Source organism: Salvia splendens, chromosome 8 (genome assembly GCF_004379255.2).
Source record: "Salvia splendens isolate huo1 chromosome 8, SspV2, whole genome shotgun sequence".
Lineage (NCBI taxonomy): Eukaryota > Viridiplantae > Streptophyta > Magnoliopsida > Lamiales > Lamiaceae > Salvia > Salvia splendens.
In genome coordinates, this window is record NC_056039.1 from 12892449 (window position 1) to 12910489 (window position 18041).

The 18041-nt window shown below is 38.4% G+C and overlaps 1 protein-coding gene and 1 pseudogene across 1 annotated transcript; one reads left to right on the top strand and one right to left on the bottom strand.

The window, feature by feature from the left end:
* The first annotated feature begins 1166 nt into the window (after nt 1-1166).
* On the top strand, nt 1167-4431 carry LOC121745250 (protein phosphatase 2C 16-like). The gene is made up of 5 exons (XM_042139076.1): nt 1167-1355; nt 2023-2870; nt 2981-3331; nt 3412-3517; nt 3862-4431. The coding sequence occupies exons 2-5, from the start codon at nt 2100-2102 to the stop codon at nt 4194-4196; spliced, it is 1563 nt and encodes a 520-aa protein (XP_041995010.1). The 5' UTR covers nt 1167-1355; nt 2023-2099; the 3' UTR covers nt 4197-4431.
* Nucleotides 4432-7009: 2578 nt separating this feature from the next.
* LOC121744427 lies at nt 7010-15173 on the bottom strand (annotated as a pseudogene).
* Between the last annotated feature and the right edge of the window lie 2868 nt (nt 15174-18041).

The following is an 18041-nucleotide window of genomic DNA, read 5'->3' on the forward strand; positions in this document are numbered from 1 at the left end:
TGGGCGCTATTGTGGATGGTCTTAGGGTTTAGAATCTAAAGGGTGTTTATACATTTATTCCCAAAGATTTTTCCACGGCGTTATTCTTCACCACACTGACAACGGATATGGCGGCTAGTACACTCAAATTTTACACATTTTTAAAGGTTAGACTTAGCTTGATTTGATTGAATATTGCATAATATTAGTCGAACATCTATTACTTTTATAAGTTTGTTGACTTTTGAAGGATAAAAAATTTAAAAATATTATGAGTTACAATTACTTTTAATGTTGATATTGTCTTCGTCTTTTTTAGTCGAACATCTATTACTTTTATAAGTTTGTTGAGTTTTGAAGGATAAAAAATTTAAAAATATTAATATGAGTCTGATAGTAAAAATTATGGTCATTTTGCTCAAATCTCTAACAAATTTCATTAAATTACTTTATTGTTGAATAGGATTAATGATTTAGATTGGATTATTAATGGACACGGTTTATGTGAATATTTCATGGTGAATTGGATTGAATTGAAAGAATTTTCATGAAGGTTGACGGGGCACTCGAAAATTCTTATGGTTAACTTTCTTGAATATGTTATGTGAGTTTCAGTTCTGGGAGCCTCCGCTCCATCTGAGAGTTGGATGGACTTGATTGCCTTGGAGAGCAAATGACCAACAAATTCTCGAAGAGTAGTTGTCCTCGGACAAAGAATCAACTATGTGGATAATAAATTTTAAGGTTTGTTTTCTAGTAATATTTTATAATTTTATTTGTTCTATAATTTAAAAATTAGCATAAAAATTATCAAAATTCGTGAAATGAATTATGACTGAAAATTAGGCTGCTTTTATTATGTATTTGTGGCTGAAATAAAAAGTATTGAATGTAACTAAAAATGAAGCTAATTTTTATGCCCAGAATGGAACTTGCTATGTCATTGCTGCAAAATGTGAAATGATTATTTTTAAATAATTCTAAGGAGATGGTTTACCTTCTAGGACGAGCAAGGACACGTGGTGTTCTTGAAGTCTGTATCATGAAAAGTCCATGACTCCTTTTTCCATATTCTATGCACTAATAATTGCTGTTGTTTTTTTGTTTTTTGCCTAATTTATTTTTGTTCTTTTTCTACAGATGCATTGATTGGAATTAGATAATTGCATCTACACGTGTCCAATGAAGATGTAACGCAATTAGTAAATGCTTTTCCACAGCTGCTCCAACTCCCTCCCTCTCTCTCTCTCTCTCCTCTCACCAGCTCAAAAATGAAAACGAAAAATTGAAAAATTAGCTGAGGAGGAGCAATATTGCTGAGCATGCTTTCAGCCCTTGAGTTATTGATTTGTTTGTGGTGTGTCAATTCAATATTTGTAAGTAAGAGCCCTTTCACTCGAATCTCGAATCCATTTTCTGAGTATAAAGATTGAATCTTTGCTGCGGCGGCATCATTCCCTTTTGTAGTTTTTGTTGTAATTTGTTGGTATTCGGAATTTATTTTTGCGGAATGAATCTTGATTGAGAAAAGGTGAATACTCAATTGAAAAAATGCGTTCTTTTTTTCAAGAGGCTGAGAGGGTTTGCCTTAGATCCATGAAATCCATATATATCTCCATGTGTCAAAAAAGTTGACATCTTTTGGGGGTTCTTGTGAATCTTGTGGGGGCAGGTTTTCCCTTTTCCTAGGTTTGTTTTCATGACTACTCCCTCGTTGCAGCTATGGATAAGGGTTTGACATTTTTTGTCCTTTTCTTGATTCTCGTGAGTATATAAGTGTTGGTGATTGTAGATTGGGATCTTGGTTGTTAAGTTTGTTGTTGTTTTTTTGTGGTCTTGATTCCAATCCTTAAAATTTCTGTTTTTGGAAGTATGTTTAATGCATCCTATGTTTGACTCCTAGATCCCTATTTACCTCTTTCACTTTTGATGAAAGGTCATTAGTTTCAATCTCTTCCTTTTGTCCTTTTTTGTTTAGTTCTTCAAGAATTGCTCCATTTTGTGGGTATTGATCCAATTGGTAAAACTTTTGATTCCTCTAAGGTTAGCTTTGCTGCACGAAAAGATCGATTTCGAGAACCTGAAATAGGTTTGTCGCCTTAAATCGGGTTGGTATTGCGATGATGGAAGAGATATCTCCTGCAGCAGTCGCGGTTACATTTGGTTTAGGCAATCCTGTGTGCGAGAATCCCGCGATTTCAAGCCATATGGAGATTGCTCGACTCAAATTAGTGACGGAGACAGCAACCTTGCTGTCTGATCCATCGTTCGGCTGGGATGCTGGTTTTAATCGTGTGAAAACTGAGGTGGATGGCATGTTAGACACGGCACTGGTTAACGAGAGCAGCCAGGCGGAAGGTAGTAATGCTCACGATAGTGAGGAAGACGAAATTATCTTGTTTGGTGCGGACACTAGCTTTATAGGTGGTGTAGAGTTGCTACCCCTACATCATGGCTCGAATATAGCTGTGCCGCTTGTTTCTGCTTCAGAGACAAGTGTGCCGATTGCTGTTGAGATTGAGGGCGTGGAGAATGGCCAGCTGGTTGCCAAGGTGATTAGTGTGGAGGAGAAAGGCATGCCAACGGGTGAGTGTTCGAGTGGACCTGCAATTAAAGAATCCCTCGTTTCTGTTAAACTGCCCTGCCAGAAAAACCCGGGCAAAGGCGGTGTTAAGAGTGTTTTTGAGCTGGACTGTGTGCCACTCTGGGGGTCAGTGTCGATATGTGGACATAGGCCCGAGATGGAAGATGCTCTTATGGTCGCACCACATTTCATGAAAATCCCGGTGAAGCTATTTATTGGTGACCATGGAAACGATGGAATAAGTCAGACTCTGAATCAACTGACGTCTCATTTTTTCGCAGTTTATGATGGCCATGGTGGATCTCAGGTGCAGTGTTGTTATTTGTCGATCAACACAAAAGATTAATGTTTTCATAATTGTTCTGTGGTGTGAAAAATGTGTTGTCTGCTAATTACTATTGGAACTTGATTTTGTAGGTTGCAAATTACTGTCGTGATCGTATTCACTGGGCTTTGGTGGAGGAATTGAACGAGTGTAAAGTGGTAGAAGGGAGCACCAAGGACACTAGGCAGGTCCAGTGGGAGAGGATTTTCACAGATTGCTTTCTAAAAGTCGACGATGAAGTTGGGGGCAAGCCGGTAGAGGGCAGCCCTCAAGTGGATATTGAAGAGGATTGCATTGTCGAACCTCTTGCCCCGGAGACCGTCGGATCAACTGCTGTGGTTGCAGTTTTGTCATCATCCCATATTATAGTTGCCAACTGTGGAGATTCAAGGGCTGTACTCTACCGTGGTAAAGAAGCAATCCCGTTGTCAGTTGATCACAAAGTAAGCTTGCATCTTATTGCTTGTTGTTCTTGAAGTCTGTTGGCGTTATGTTCTCATTTTTCGTTTAATTTATCTGCCAGCCAAGTCGAGAGGATGAATATGCTAGAATTGAGGCATCCGGAGGCAAGGTCATATCGTGGAACGGCCACCGTGTTTTTGGTGTTCTTGCTATGTCAAGGTCTATAGGTAGGTCTATTTTATTCCAGTTTTATGCCAAAAAAGATAATTTCTTGTGCCTTTTATAGAATTCTTCATGCTTTATTGTGCAATTTCTGGTAGTAAGATCGAATTGAGATAATTTTCTTAACCGGTGTTTGAAAGCTCTCAATAATTGGAAAATGAATATTACTCAAAATTGTATGTTCATTACTAGTATTTCTTAAGGATCTCACGGGGGCTTGGTTCGAATTGAACAACGTTAATTAGGGACACGTTCGACTTTCATCTCGAGTCTGGTTCCCGCTCTTTCTCGTGCATTATTCATGTAGTTATACAACTGAACTTTCACTAACCTCGGACGCTCTTCTCAGGTGATAGATACTTAAAGCCGTGGATCATACCCGAGCCGGAGGTAATGTTTGTCCCTCGGAACAGAGAGGACGACTGTCTCATCCTGGCCAGTGACGGGCTGTGGGATGTGATGACAAACGAGGAAGTGTGTGAAGTGGCGAGGAAACGCATTCTGATCTGGCACAAGAAGAACGGGACGGACCCGTTGGCAGATCGAGGACAAGGTATCGACCCGGCGGCCCAATCGGCAGCGGAGTACCTCTGCCAGCTGGCCCTGCAGGCAGGGAGCAAAGATAACATCTCTGTAATTGTGATAGACTTGAAGTCTAAGAGGAATATCAAAACCAAACCTTGATTCTCCATTTCCACTGTAGCTTTTTACATTAATATTTTCTCATTTTTACATAATCAGTCCATATTGTTTTTTGTCTTCATGGACTTGAAAAGTGTGCATGAGGATGGTTTTTAGTAATGTAATATAGAAAAAGAGAGGATTACTTAATTTAGGAACTTTTTGTGTTTGATTATTGTTACATTGGTTGTTACTAAATCTTACATGTATAGATAAAAATAATTAATTTAAAATCTTAGATATTATTGTCTAAATGAATGGTTGTCATTTAAATCATATAAATATCATAATTTTATAATTACAATAGTATACAAAATTATAATTTTTCAATTTTTTTTAGAGTAAAGGCCAAAATTGGTCCTGAACATATAGCCATTTTACGATTTTGGTCCTAAACATTATCTTTTGGATTTTTTGGTCCTGCACATATGGACATTTGATCATTTTGGTCCTCCGTCAATATTTCCGTTAAAAACTAACGGTCAACATTATCTTTTGGATTTTTTAGTCCTGCACATATGGATATTTGATCATTTTGGTCCTGCACATATGGAATTTTGATCATTTTGGTCCTCCGTCAACATTTTCGTTAAAAACTAACGGTCAACGGCCGATTTTTGACTAAAACAATGGGTTGGGTCGGGTCGTGTTTGGGTCGGGTTTAGGTTACACGTTAAGAGCAATCAAGAGCAATCACGAAGAGTTTACTTTATACAATATAATTACTAGTAATTTTTATTACTTCATATAATAAAAATAAAAATACAACATTAATTATAATTCTAAGCAAGGATGGTAATAGAGAATTAGTGATTACACACATGCTATTTCATGCTATGTATAAACTATAATACTATATATATTCAGATTAGAGTCCCGATTTGCTATTTTAGTCCATCTGCGATCAGGAGACTTAGGGTGGGGTAGGCTAGCAATGAGATGGATGAGGGAGTTTGCACTTATCAGGAAGCTGTAAGGCAAGATTAGGGTCTATTCCAAGGGATGGCAGCAGCTTTGAGTTCTTGTAGGAGCAAAGGCACCTTATATCAGCATGAGACAGGGCAGAGCAGCACTTTGCCGATGGCGGTGGCGGCCTCGGTGGAGTCACCGATGGCTTGCACGCCATCAGATCCTCCCCTGACATGTTGCATATGTTCTGACCATCTACATTTATGATCACCAACATCAACATTGCTACTACTACTCCTATCTTCTTTTCATACACTAAATTCTTCCTCATTTTCTTTTTTCTTTATACTATATGCTTTTGTTTCAATTAGTTTAGTGATGGTCATTTATATAGGGCTTCATGGCCGCCCTTTTAGACTTGTGAAATTATTTGAAAGGAGATAATTATTTTGATTTTGATTTTTCATGTATAGGTTCTTCGGTTGCTTTTTAATTTATTTTCCACCACAAATGTTTGTTTTGGAACTTTGTAATCACATAGTGTGTGATTGGATTTTATCTTCAAAAATAGTGTTTTCACTTTGTCAAGTTGACTCCCAAGTCTTCGTAATTAGGGTCGGTACTGTTGCTTCCAAGTCTTCATGTGTTCAAAAATCAAAATAGAGGTAATGAGTTCTTCTCGTATCATTTAATGTGGGCAAAAATGTGTGCCCTCGTATACCTTCACCATTATTACATTCAATTAGAGTTAATTCACCTATAGTGATGTGTCTATTCATGTAAAGTTCAAAATATTTTGGCCAATTCCACGTTAAAATTTGTATCGTCCACTCTTATAAAGTATTTTTTGTTGGTAGACATAGAATTATTGAGTGTCAAATCGGGTACCCGTGGGTATTCGACCCAAAATTTTCGGATACCCGATCCCAAAAACCCAAAATTTGCTACCCGATACCCGATCCGAAAATGATTTCGGGTATCCAGTCCCGAAAAACCGGGTACCGATCCCGATTAAAAAAAAATCTTTGTTTTTTTTTCATATTTTTCCCAAGTTCCAACTTGTTAAATACTTACAAATTGCTTAATTATAATGTGTATAATTCAAGTTCAAAACAGCTACAGGAATTGCTTAATTTGTTAATTAACTATGGCTATTTTAGAAAGTGTATAATTCAACAAATAAGCATAATGTAAACACATAAGGATAATGTATGTATACCTTCTTCAATCTTCAGATGGCGGCGGCGGGGGCGGGGCGGCCACTGCTTGGGCGGCGTGGGCCGAGAGGGAGAGCCGGAGAGGGCTTGGCGGACTGCGTCTGCGTGAGGGAGAGGGAGGAGCCGAGGAGAAGACGACAAGCTCGTCGGTGCAGGCGGTGGTGCTCGTTGGTGGGTCGTGGGTGAGTGGCAGCCCGCAGCCGAGAGAGGGAGACAGAGTGAGAGTCAGACAGGGAGCAGAAGGGAGTTTAAAATGTGTAGATCCCTAATTCCCTAAATTCAAATTGATTAATTGAGTCAAAGTCAATAAGTAAATAATAAATTGACAAATTAAATAAATCATTATTAAAATTATATATTTTTTCGGATTTTCGGGTAACCCGATACCCGAAAATCCCAATAACCCAATACCCGATCCCGATCCAAAACCCGATTTTTCGGGTATCGGGTATCCAATTACCCAATTTTTTCGGGTTTGGGTATCGGGTATCCAATACCCGATATCCATTTTGACAGTACCCGATACCCGAAAATCCCAATAACCCAATACCCGATCCCGATCCCGATCCGAAACCCAAATTTTCGGGTATGGGGTATCCAATACCCGATATCCATTTTGACAGGCCTAAGTGAGAAATTATAGGTATTGTATAGAATCATTTACATTTTAACTTATTTTCAAACCAAACATTTGTCAAAGCTAAAAAATCCCATTAAAGAGAAGCATATGATAATCCAACAAAATCTGGGGACTACTGCTGAAGCTAACAATAGATAATGCTATACCAAGAGAGAACCAGCAACCACAATGTCTGCATTTGCATTGATTGGCATTCACAGGTTAAAGCACCAAATGTAATACTTGAACAGGAGAGGAGTCTAGTCAAACCGAGGCGGTGGCCGGAATTGTTGGGAGGCGAGTTGAGAGATCAGTATTCCATCTCAGGGGCGAGGTCTCTTGTTGCTGCACGATGGGCACTTATATTGCTTGATCTGCTCGGCTTTGGCAGGAGTAATTTTGACACACTTGCCATGGAACCACTTCTCACATATGTCGCAGCATATCCAGAACTCATCTGATGCATAGTTATCCCCACAGGCGCCACACAATGTCTCCCCATGTTCGTCATCTTCTTCCTCGTCCAGCTCTTCCTCGTCTTTTGGCTGTGGCTTTGAAACTTTAATCTGAGAGTTGGTTGTGTATTTCATTAGAGCACGAGCAAAAATTGATACCATTAAGAAGTTTAACATTAACAATAGGAGAATCAATTCCATGTACTTGAATTCACCATTTATCGTTTATGTCTAGAACTATGCCATTGTGCGCCTACATGAAATAGGAACCTCATTCTTACAGATGAAAGTATAGCGATCTAATTCAATGAAACAAAGCAGTGTGGGATTTAGAGACCCCAACTATACTTTATTCCAGAAAAAAATACCAATATGGGTACATGTAATGCAGTTGAAGAATGTGGTTTCTAAACTACCAAGTTAACTCTACATGGGGAGCAAGTCTATAAAAATACTGCATGGGAGTAGGAAAAAAGAAAAGAAATACTAGAAACAAAGAATTGAAGACAGTACCGGCTTAGAATTGTTGGAGAACATGGTCAAACTGGAAATTGCCATTCGAATCATTAAAACAGTAAACATAGAGAAGAAAGAAGTAAAGTATTTTTTTTGTATTGATTCATTCAACTTTACAACTGATTCCATTGTAGTATCACTATATATACTATCCTAGAGAAGAGTCTAGAATCAACTCAAAACCTAGCATGACTATCAGACAAACTAATTACGAGACAAAATACTTTAACTGAAAACTTAAAGCAAATCAGTTCCAAATGTACTAGGTGCCACGAACTCTCTCCAGCTGTAAATCAAGATCCTCCAGTCAAACTTCCTTTCCAGATCGGATTGACTAATTGAGGACATGGGACCTTGCATGCTTCTGCATAATTCTTCTTCAGCTCCAACACATGATTAGTTGTAAGTTCTTCACTCTTCATCACTTCATCCGTTGAGCTTGAGTTGATCTCGTTAACACTTCCCCTCAATTCAATCGTGGATAAGGGACAAATGCTCATTTTGTTTCGAAGACGCGAGAAGAATTGGTATCCCAACGGTTTGGTTAGAACATCAGCAATCTGATCTGTCGTAGGAACATACCTCAGTTCCAATCTCTTCTCTTTAACTTTGTCCCTCACAAAGTGAAGATCAAGCTCAATGTGTTTAGTTCTCGCATGGAGAACTGGATTACTTGCCAAGGCTATGGTGCTCATATTATCCACCCACACCATGGGAATTCCTAAGAGTTCAACTCCCAATTCACCAAGAAGAGAAATTATCCATGCTACTTCACAGACAGCTTGTGCCAAGCTCCTATATTCGGCTTCTGTACTAGATCTTGACACAACAGATTGTTTCTTCGAACACCAAGATATCAGATTCTTACCAAAATAAACACAGTAACCACTCACTGATCTTCTGTCATCCATGTCAGCGGCCCAGTCTGAGTCAGAGAATGCAATTAACTTGAATTCAGAATTCTGCACATGAAGGCCATAGTCCATTGTTCCAGCTAAATACCTCAATATTCTTTTTACGGCTTTCCAATGTGTATCAAGTGGTGAAGCCATAAATTGACTTACCTTATTCACACAAAAACTAATTTCTGGCCGAGTTATAGTAGCATACTGCAAAGCTCCCACCGTGCTTCTATAAAGTTTTCCATCTATGAAAGGATCTCCTTCACTTTTAGAGAGCTTGAGGTTAGTCAGCATTGGAGTGGGAAATGGTTTAGAGTCAAGCATTTTTACCTTTTCCAACAACTCTCTGATGTAGGATCCTTGGCTCAAGTGAAGACCTTGAGATGTGTAAGCAACCTCAACTCCAAGAAAGTGCTTCACTTCCCCTAGATCTTTTAAGGAAAACTTATCACTGAGCTGAGAGATGACCGTCCTGATAGCAGATGGAGAGGATCCAGTGATGAGCATATCATCAACATAAATAAGGAGATATGTGATCTCTTTGCCACAGATTCTGTAAAAGAGAGATGTATCTGCTTTTGACTGAGAAAAACCAAGAGCCAAGAGAGCTGCCTGTATTGTGAGAAACCAGGACCTTGAAGCTTGCTTCAAGCCATATAGAGACTTTTTAAGTTTACAAACAAGAGTTGGATCACCTTGCTCAAAACCAATTGGTTGCCTCATGTAAATTTCTTCTTCCAAGTCACCATGCAAAAAAGCGTTGTTAACATCTAAGTGAGTTATCTTCCAACCCGCTGAAACAGCTATAGACAAGATCAAACGAATGGTTGTAGGTTTAACAACTGGACTGAATGTTTCAGTAAAATCAAAGCCAGGCTCTTGTGAAAAGCCTTGAGCAACAAGTCTTGCCTTGTGCCTAGCTACACTACCATCAGCATGTTTTTTGATCTTGAATACCCAAGTATTCCCTATCAGATTTTTGCCTGGTGGAAGCCGAGTTAGAATCCAAGTCTTATTTTGAATGAGAGCTAGGAATTCTGCAAGCATGGCCGCTTTCCAAATGGGGATCAAAAGAGCTTCTAGAGCAGATCTTGGAATACAGTCAAGGGTGATGATGAATGTTTTTGGCTTAAAAATTCCAGCTTTGCTTCTGGTTACCATTCGATGACATGGTTTAGCATTATGATTGGGAGTAGGTTCTGGATCAAGAGGAGAAGAACATGAAGATGGATGCTCAGAGGGTGAATCATTTGCTGGTGAGGAATTAGTAGAGATAGGGAAGACAGATGAATGATTGGCAGGTATATTTGGAGAGATTTCAGGAGGTCGTGGTGTACTGGGTGGAGATGTTCTCGAGTGAGAAGGGACAGATTGTAGTGAAGTTTCTGAAGGGGCATGAGTAAGTAGAGGAGAGACTGCTGGTGGGGGTGGAGTTGGTGATGCAGATGAGTGAGAAGGAATTGGATTTAAGGCAGGAACCTTATATGGAAAAACATTTTCATCAAAGATTACATCTCTTGTGACTATAACTTTACCGGAGGGAAGTAACACCTTGAAACCTTTGTGAGATGAACTAAATCCAAGAAAAGTAGCGGGACATGATCTAAAATCAAGTTTATGCTTATTGTAGGGCCTGGTGTGGGGGTAACAGAGACATCCAAATGTCTTGAGATCAAAGTAATTGGGCTTGCACTTAAAAAGAACTTCAAAGGGAGATAGAGAGTTTAAGATAGGAGTAGGCAAACGGTTTATAATGAAAGTGGCAGTGACAAAAGCATCATCCCAAAAATGTTTAGCAAGACCAGATTGAGCTAACAATGCCAAGCCCATTTCCACTACATGTCTATGCTTCCTTTCGGCGAGACCATTTTGCTGAGGAGTGTAGGGGCATGACACTTTGTGGATAATTCCAGATTCAAGAAGAAACTTAGATAGCCCTTGAAACTCTCCTCCCCAATCACTCTGCAAGATTTTAATCTTGGCATTCAATTGATTTTCTGCCATCACTTTGAATTGCTTGAAGACATGCTCTACTTCTCCTTTTGTTTTCAGCAAATACAACCAAGTGAATCTACTAGCATGATCAATAAAGCTTACATAATATTTAAATCCATTTCTTGATGTAATGGGGGAGGGCCCCCACACATCACTATGTATAAGCTCAAGAAAATTAGAGTGTTTAGTAATGGAATCCATATATGGTAATCTGTGGCTTTTAGAAACTGAGCAAGGAAGGCAAAGACTGTTTTCTTTAATAGAATCAAAAGAAATATTACAGTGATTGAGAGCCTTCTTTACTACATCAATAGCACAGTGACCAAAACGTTTGTGCCATAGATCTAAGCTAGAAGTTGAACTAGAAGTGGAAAAAACTGAATGAGAAACTGAACTAGACAATGATGAACTTGAAACAGGAACACTGCTTTTGTTCTTATTTTGTGGGGATGAATAAGCTTGGGAAATTCTTGAAGTCTTGGATCTTGAGGGAGATTTATGGAGAAAGAAGTGATAGAGACCAGCATCAAGGGTTCCCTTTAGAATGATTTCCTTGGTAACCTGATCTCTCACAAAACAAAAGCAAGGATGAAATTCAAAATAAACATTATTGTCTTTGGCAAATTGAGAAACACTAAGCAAGTTTTTTGAAATTTGAGGGACATGGAGAAGATTATGTAAGAACAAAGATCTAGATGTAGGAATAGAAGCTGACTTGAAAATAGAATTACCAATATGTGCTATATGAATTCCATTACCATCACCTAAATGCAGAAGCTTACCTCCATTATATTCTGTGGCCACATTCAGATTGGAGAAGTCATTTGATATATGGTTTGTTGCTCCAGAATCAGGATACCAAGAAGAAATGGAAGATCCATCTGCTGCAAACTCAGAAGGGGCAAGCTGTGAAGGCTGCTGGGCTCTGGTGTGAGCTATGTTGGCAGCAGGACCATTTGAAAAAGATTGTTGATTTTGAGCTCTCATTTGAGGTGGATTGTCGTACCTATGCCAACATTTGTCAGCTGAATGGTTTGGTTTTTGGCATAGTTGACAAATGAGTTTGTTTCCACCAAATCTGCCACCACCTCTTGCTCCTCTGCCCCCTCTTCCCCTGAAGTTGGATGATCTGCCTCCACCATCATTTCTGTAGCTGTAGGTTTTGGTTCCATCATCTCGGTAGTTAGAGTCTCTCTTCTGATTCATTGACTGAGCAAGGTTTGCAGAGGGCAGAGACCCATCTGAATTTATTGTGCTTGAGTTTTCTGTTTCAAGCACAGATTCAAAACTAAGCAGAATGGAGGATGCTTCTTGAATGGAGCAAGCTTCTGCTCTTGAGGTAATTGCCACTCTCACTGGGTGATAGTCAGGACCCAAACCAGAGAGAATATGCATAATATGGTCATCCTGCATCACTCTGCAACCTGCAGCACCAAGAAGATCACAATAATTTTTAACCTTGTTTAGGTAGGCCCTCATGGAGAGTCCATCCTTCTTGACTGTTTGGAGTTGCAGTTTGTACTGCATAATTTTGGCTCTTGACTGACTGGAAAAATTTGCCTCCAATGCTTCCCAGATGTCTTGGCTCGAGCTAAGGCCAACAACTATCACCATGGTGCTTTCAGAGAGAGAGGATTGCAGCCAATGGGATAAACGTTGGTCTTGCATATTCCAGCTTGAAAATGCTGGGTTTGGCACAACTTCTGTGGCTCCAGTGGGGGTTATCATTCGAGGGGGAGGGCTTTGTTCCCCAGTAAGATACCCCTCCAGACCATATCCTCGCACAGCGGATAGCACATGTTGCTTCCATATGAGGTAATTATCATCAGACAGCTTAATGGACATAGGGTGATTAGGGAAGATTTGCAGTGATGAAACATTGAATCTTGTGTCTTGTAGCACTCCAGCATCTGATGTGTCACTTTCAGCCATTTGAAAGAGATAAGGATAGGAGTAGAAAAGGTAAAGAATAAAAAAGAGTAAGGATAGGAGGAAGAGCCTAGGATCAGAGCCTAAGCTCTGATACCATGTTGGAGAACATGGTCAAACTGGAAATTGCCATTCGAATCATTAAAACAGTAAACATAGAGAAGAAAGAAGTAAAGTATTTTTTTTGTATTGATTCATTCAACTTTACAACTGATTCCATTGTAGTATCACTATATATACTATCCTAGAGAAGAGTCTAGAATCAACTCAAAACCTAGCATGACTATCAGACAAACTAATTACGAGACAAAATACTTTAACTGAAAACTTAAAGCAAATCAGTTCCAAATGTACTAGGTGCCACGAACTCTCTCCAGCTGTAAATCAAGATCCTCCAGTCAAACTTCCTTTCCAGATCGGATTGACTAATTGAGGACATGGGACCTTGCATGCTTCTGCATAATTCTTCTTCAGCTCCAACACATGATTAGTTGTAAGTTCTTCACTCTTCATCACTTCATCCGTTGAGCTTGAGTTGATCTCGTTAACAAGAATTCGACTTGGATTTGCTGCTACTGTTTGAGACTGGAGATTTTTCTTTCTGTAGTTTTTTTGCTGCCCCAGTCCCAACTTCAAATACAGTAGGAAGATCATTGATCAAGCTGAATAGCCGCTTCCTGCACAAATGATGAGCAAAAGGACTGATGGAAGCTTAAGCAAGCTATATGGAAAAACTACACAATACTACGTATAAAACAGAACAGAGAAATGACATACAAGCTGCACTGGTAGCATCTACAAACATTATGTGCTAATTCCAAACCACTCGAAAATCTAAACAATAACAAAAGGCAAAGCCAGGAAATACAAAGAGGAACCAGTTACTCCCAATGATAACAGTGTTGCATAAACTGACTAGTAATGACAGTGTACAGGCACTTTACTATGCAATAAATTGCATGCTAATATTGAAAAGATTAGTCCACTGCTGTTGTTTGTCTTAAGATTAGGTATTGGTAAGCACTAGTTAGAAAGTGTTGAACAAGAAATGAAAAGGAAGAAAGAGCAAAGGCTTACCTGTCAGCTTTATCAATGCTAAATCTAGCACCAAAATAAAAGGCAACGGAAAGCAGCCATGAGTCACTGTGGACAGCAATAAGAGCTAGCCAGTCTTTTTCTTGCATCCCATCTCTAGCAAAGTTGATGCCCAAAGCAGGCTCGGGGAGTTCAGGAGGCACCTCTTCAACAGGCAAATTGACCTCCCATTCTCCATGAGGATGTCCGTATAGGCATAAATTCTCCCTATCTATGAAGCAAACCCATGAGCAGAATCAATACCAGCAGCAGTAAGAAAAAAATACAAATAAGAAGATATTGTTAAAATTCTAAGAATAAGTAAAAGAACATTCTAAGATAGGATTATTTGTAAATTCTCATGCCTCCTGTAAACAAACGCAACCTAATGTTTTACAGGTAACAAGAAAAGGTGTAGAAGTTTTAGTAAATAAAAGTAAATCCTGAGAGACAGAATCATGTGACTGTGTAACACCAAAGCAGTTTCTTGATATGAAGCAATATATTGCAGACACACAATATATATTAGACCAAAACCAAGAACTCGGTAGAGCAAAATTCAATCGATTCTTAAAAATAAAATAACCAAAATCCAGAATACTCAGACGAGACATTCGAGAAATCATTTTCAATTCAATCCAACTAGGCGCAACACGAAAAATCCTAGAACAAACCAATGAATCTACAAATCAATACAAGACAAGTGTCTAACTAAAACGAATGGAACTTACTAGTTTCAGTTTTCTCTTGATACCGACGTGGGACAGTTATATATTATATTTTTAGTTTCAATTGCCAACCGCTAATACTGTCTACTTTAACCTAGAAGCAGAGAAAAAAATAGGAAACAAGGGAACCGGAGCAGCACTGCAATTAAAGAAGAAATGTGGAGACTACCAGGATCACACTGCTGGTAAAATTCTTCAACATCTGCATAAACAAGGAACAAACCTACATTAGGTAACTGAGCAATAAATTAAACCCAGGCAAAAACAAGGTAAAAAAATTACAATTGCATACCTGTGGTAAGGGCTTTAATAAGTGCAGCTCTTCGACCCTTGAAATCCTTGAAAACTTCCTCAACAGATCGAGGATACAACCTTGCAGCCATTTGTCACCTTTTAGTCTTCTTGAGATCAAATTCACGGTATGAAAACTGGATTATTGTCGTTGAATTAAGTTTAGTGGATCGAGAAATCGAAACTTTATTTTAGGTAGAGAGATTTTCTTCAGCTGGAATTGAGGGGGACAAGAATCAAAATGATTGTTGTTGCAGGTTTCAGTTTAGTAGATCGAAAATTGGAAGCATCATTAGTTAGAGAGAGAGAGAGAAAGAGAGAGGTTTAACTAAATTTGTGTTTGAATGTATTTTTTTATATTTGGATAAATAATAATTATACGAATTCGTTAAAGTTGATTTATTAATAACTAATTGACTGAAGTCTTGACCAACGTTAGCTTGATCTTGGATATAATTCAAATCTTGCTACATTCATTGCAGGATCATCTATTGAAATAGAAGCCTAATTTTAAAGCAATATAAAATTAGTAAGTATATACATTATACACTGTATTTCAATAATTTAGTAGAATAACTGAAGCAGAAGTCTTTTCACCCAATTTTAAAATAAATTATCCAAACCAACTAACCCAAGTGATATTGTGTAGATCGCTACTACATATATTACCTACATGCCTATATTATTTTAATCTGATTGTCTCAAATATACACAAAATTTGTATTAGGCACATGGATTTTAAAAACTCGTCTCAAAATATATGAAATTTTATTTTTCTCACAATCCAAATGAAATCTTGATTTTCTACGTAATCATATTAGCTCTGATTTTGATATATGAGGAAATAAATAAATAAATATATAAAAAGAAGAAGAAAAATTCGTGTAAGTTCGATGTTAGTACATGAAAACTGTTGAAATTTCCAAAAAAAAAAGAAACGAGATAAAACCATGTTTCTCTGGGTAAGTTTGAAAGTTGAAATGCAGAACACCAAAATTTGTGTATTTTGGAACAATTATCCTATCGTTTTGTCTATCAAAGCTAGATCTGCCCAAGGTTTATCGAACCGGCGGATAAAATCGAAACCGTAATCGTAACTGCCGATTACGGTTCCGAACCGAAACCGTGAATTTTAGAACCGTGGTTCGGTTCAGGTTTCAAAATTTTCAAACCGAAACAGCGACCAAACCGCCGGTTCCGAACCACCGGTTAACCGGCGGTTTCACGGTTCCGACACGAGGCACGAGGAATCGCTACACCAAGTGACGTTTCAGCTTTTTGCGCTCGGTTGGTTGACCAAAACCAGCGGTTAACCGCCAAAACCGGTGGTTCCAAGGTTTTGCACAAAATTGTGGATACGTACGTAGGAAACTCAACTTAAATTTGAAAAATCTAACTTTGAAAGTTTAAGTTGAGCTCAACCCTTTTCCTTTTTACCTTTTTCTCCCATTTCATGTTTTTTTTGTTTACGTTTAGACGAGTACGACACTTGTAAATTATATCACATGGTAATTTGTTTGCAAATTATATCACATTGTAATTTGTTTGTAAATTTTATCACATTGTAATTTGTATATGTAAATTTTTATCACATTGTAATTTGTATATGTAAATTGTAAATTTGTAATGCATTGAAGTAGCTGGATAAGTGAGTGTGCACTAGGTGTTTCTCAATCCAACAGGTCCAGAAGATTCACTAGATCACATGGTCTAGGAGATCATAAGTCTATCCGAAATGGTCGTTGGACACACTTTTCACTGCTTCAAAACCTGAACCCATCATACTATTGGCTAGTATATGGAAGTAAGGATCGTTTCCACATAGACGGAGGTGTTAGCAAGTATTTAGAGGGTTTGGGGAAGGTTGGTTGCTGCCACACAACTCATGTGTTAAGATTTCTTTAAAACTACTGGAGCCAAGAGAATTGAAAATACTAAACTAACTATCAAACCTAAGAAACAAGAAAAACACGTACTCATGCATGACTCGAGAGATTGTAAAATTAACTAAGAACAAATTAAGCAAACTACTAGGTCAAGTAAAAATGTTTCCCAAAACAGTTAGACAAAGATGTAAGAAAAGGCAATGGAACAGATTTCCCGATTTAGCTACTACGACAGATAAAGCTGCAAAAGCAAACAAACAAACGGATCTGAGTCTAACTACCAACGATCTTCATCTCCTTCAGCAGATTTGACATGAACATAAACGAAACAGGGCATCAAACACAGAAAAACAGGGCAACTCAGATCGAACTTCAAACATTACGATTAAGCAGGGAAAACTACCAGATCTACACTACCAGGTCGAGTAAATCGAAAGCAACAATAAAATAGCCATAACCATGCAGATTCAAACCAATACGTATCAGATCTATAACTTCAAATCACAATTCCACAACCGACCCGATCCAAACTCGACCACATCCAGATCCATATCCATTAAGTCAGATTCAACCGATTCAACAACAAAACGTCTCCGATTTAAATACCAATTGCGAAAAGCACCCAAATCAGTAAAAACCAACATCAAGCATCAAAACCAACATAAAACAGAAAACGTAAACTTCCATAGCAGCTGGTAAAGAGTTCAGCAGAGTAGCAGTCACCGAGCTTCAGGCAAAGAAGTTCACGCCGAGACAAAAACATCAGAAATGTAAAAACGATTGTATCTTCGCCCCGTGGGGACGGTGTTACACTACAAACTAAGCTAAACCGACCCAAATATGCCTAGAATTACCCCATTGAAGCCAAGTGCGTGTGTGAAATGAGCTAAACTAAAAGTGAAACTAAGGAGTGTGTTGAAGCCGGTGTCGAATGATTAATCCTCTTCAAGATAGTTGCCCCTTTTATAGTTGAGGGTAAGACCCCTAGGGCACTCCTTCTTCATGATTTGTCATTTTTGCCTTCCGAAAAAGGATCTTTTAGAATTTGCTCCTTGTTCAATTTTGCTTTCTGCCAGCGTTTTCATCATTTCCTTGGTCAAGTAAATTGCTGGCACTTTTTCACTTCACTTTCCTCATTTTCGTCTGCCCCAATTGATTTGTATGCATTTCCTAGGCCTAACAGATATTTCACGCACCTGAACTTACAAATACTTATTAGTTCACTGAAATCACATAATTTTAACCCCATAACCAATTCATGAAATGAGTCTTATCATGTATTATTGTCCGTTTCAACTCTAATTCAATGAAATTGATATCATTTTCA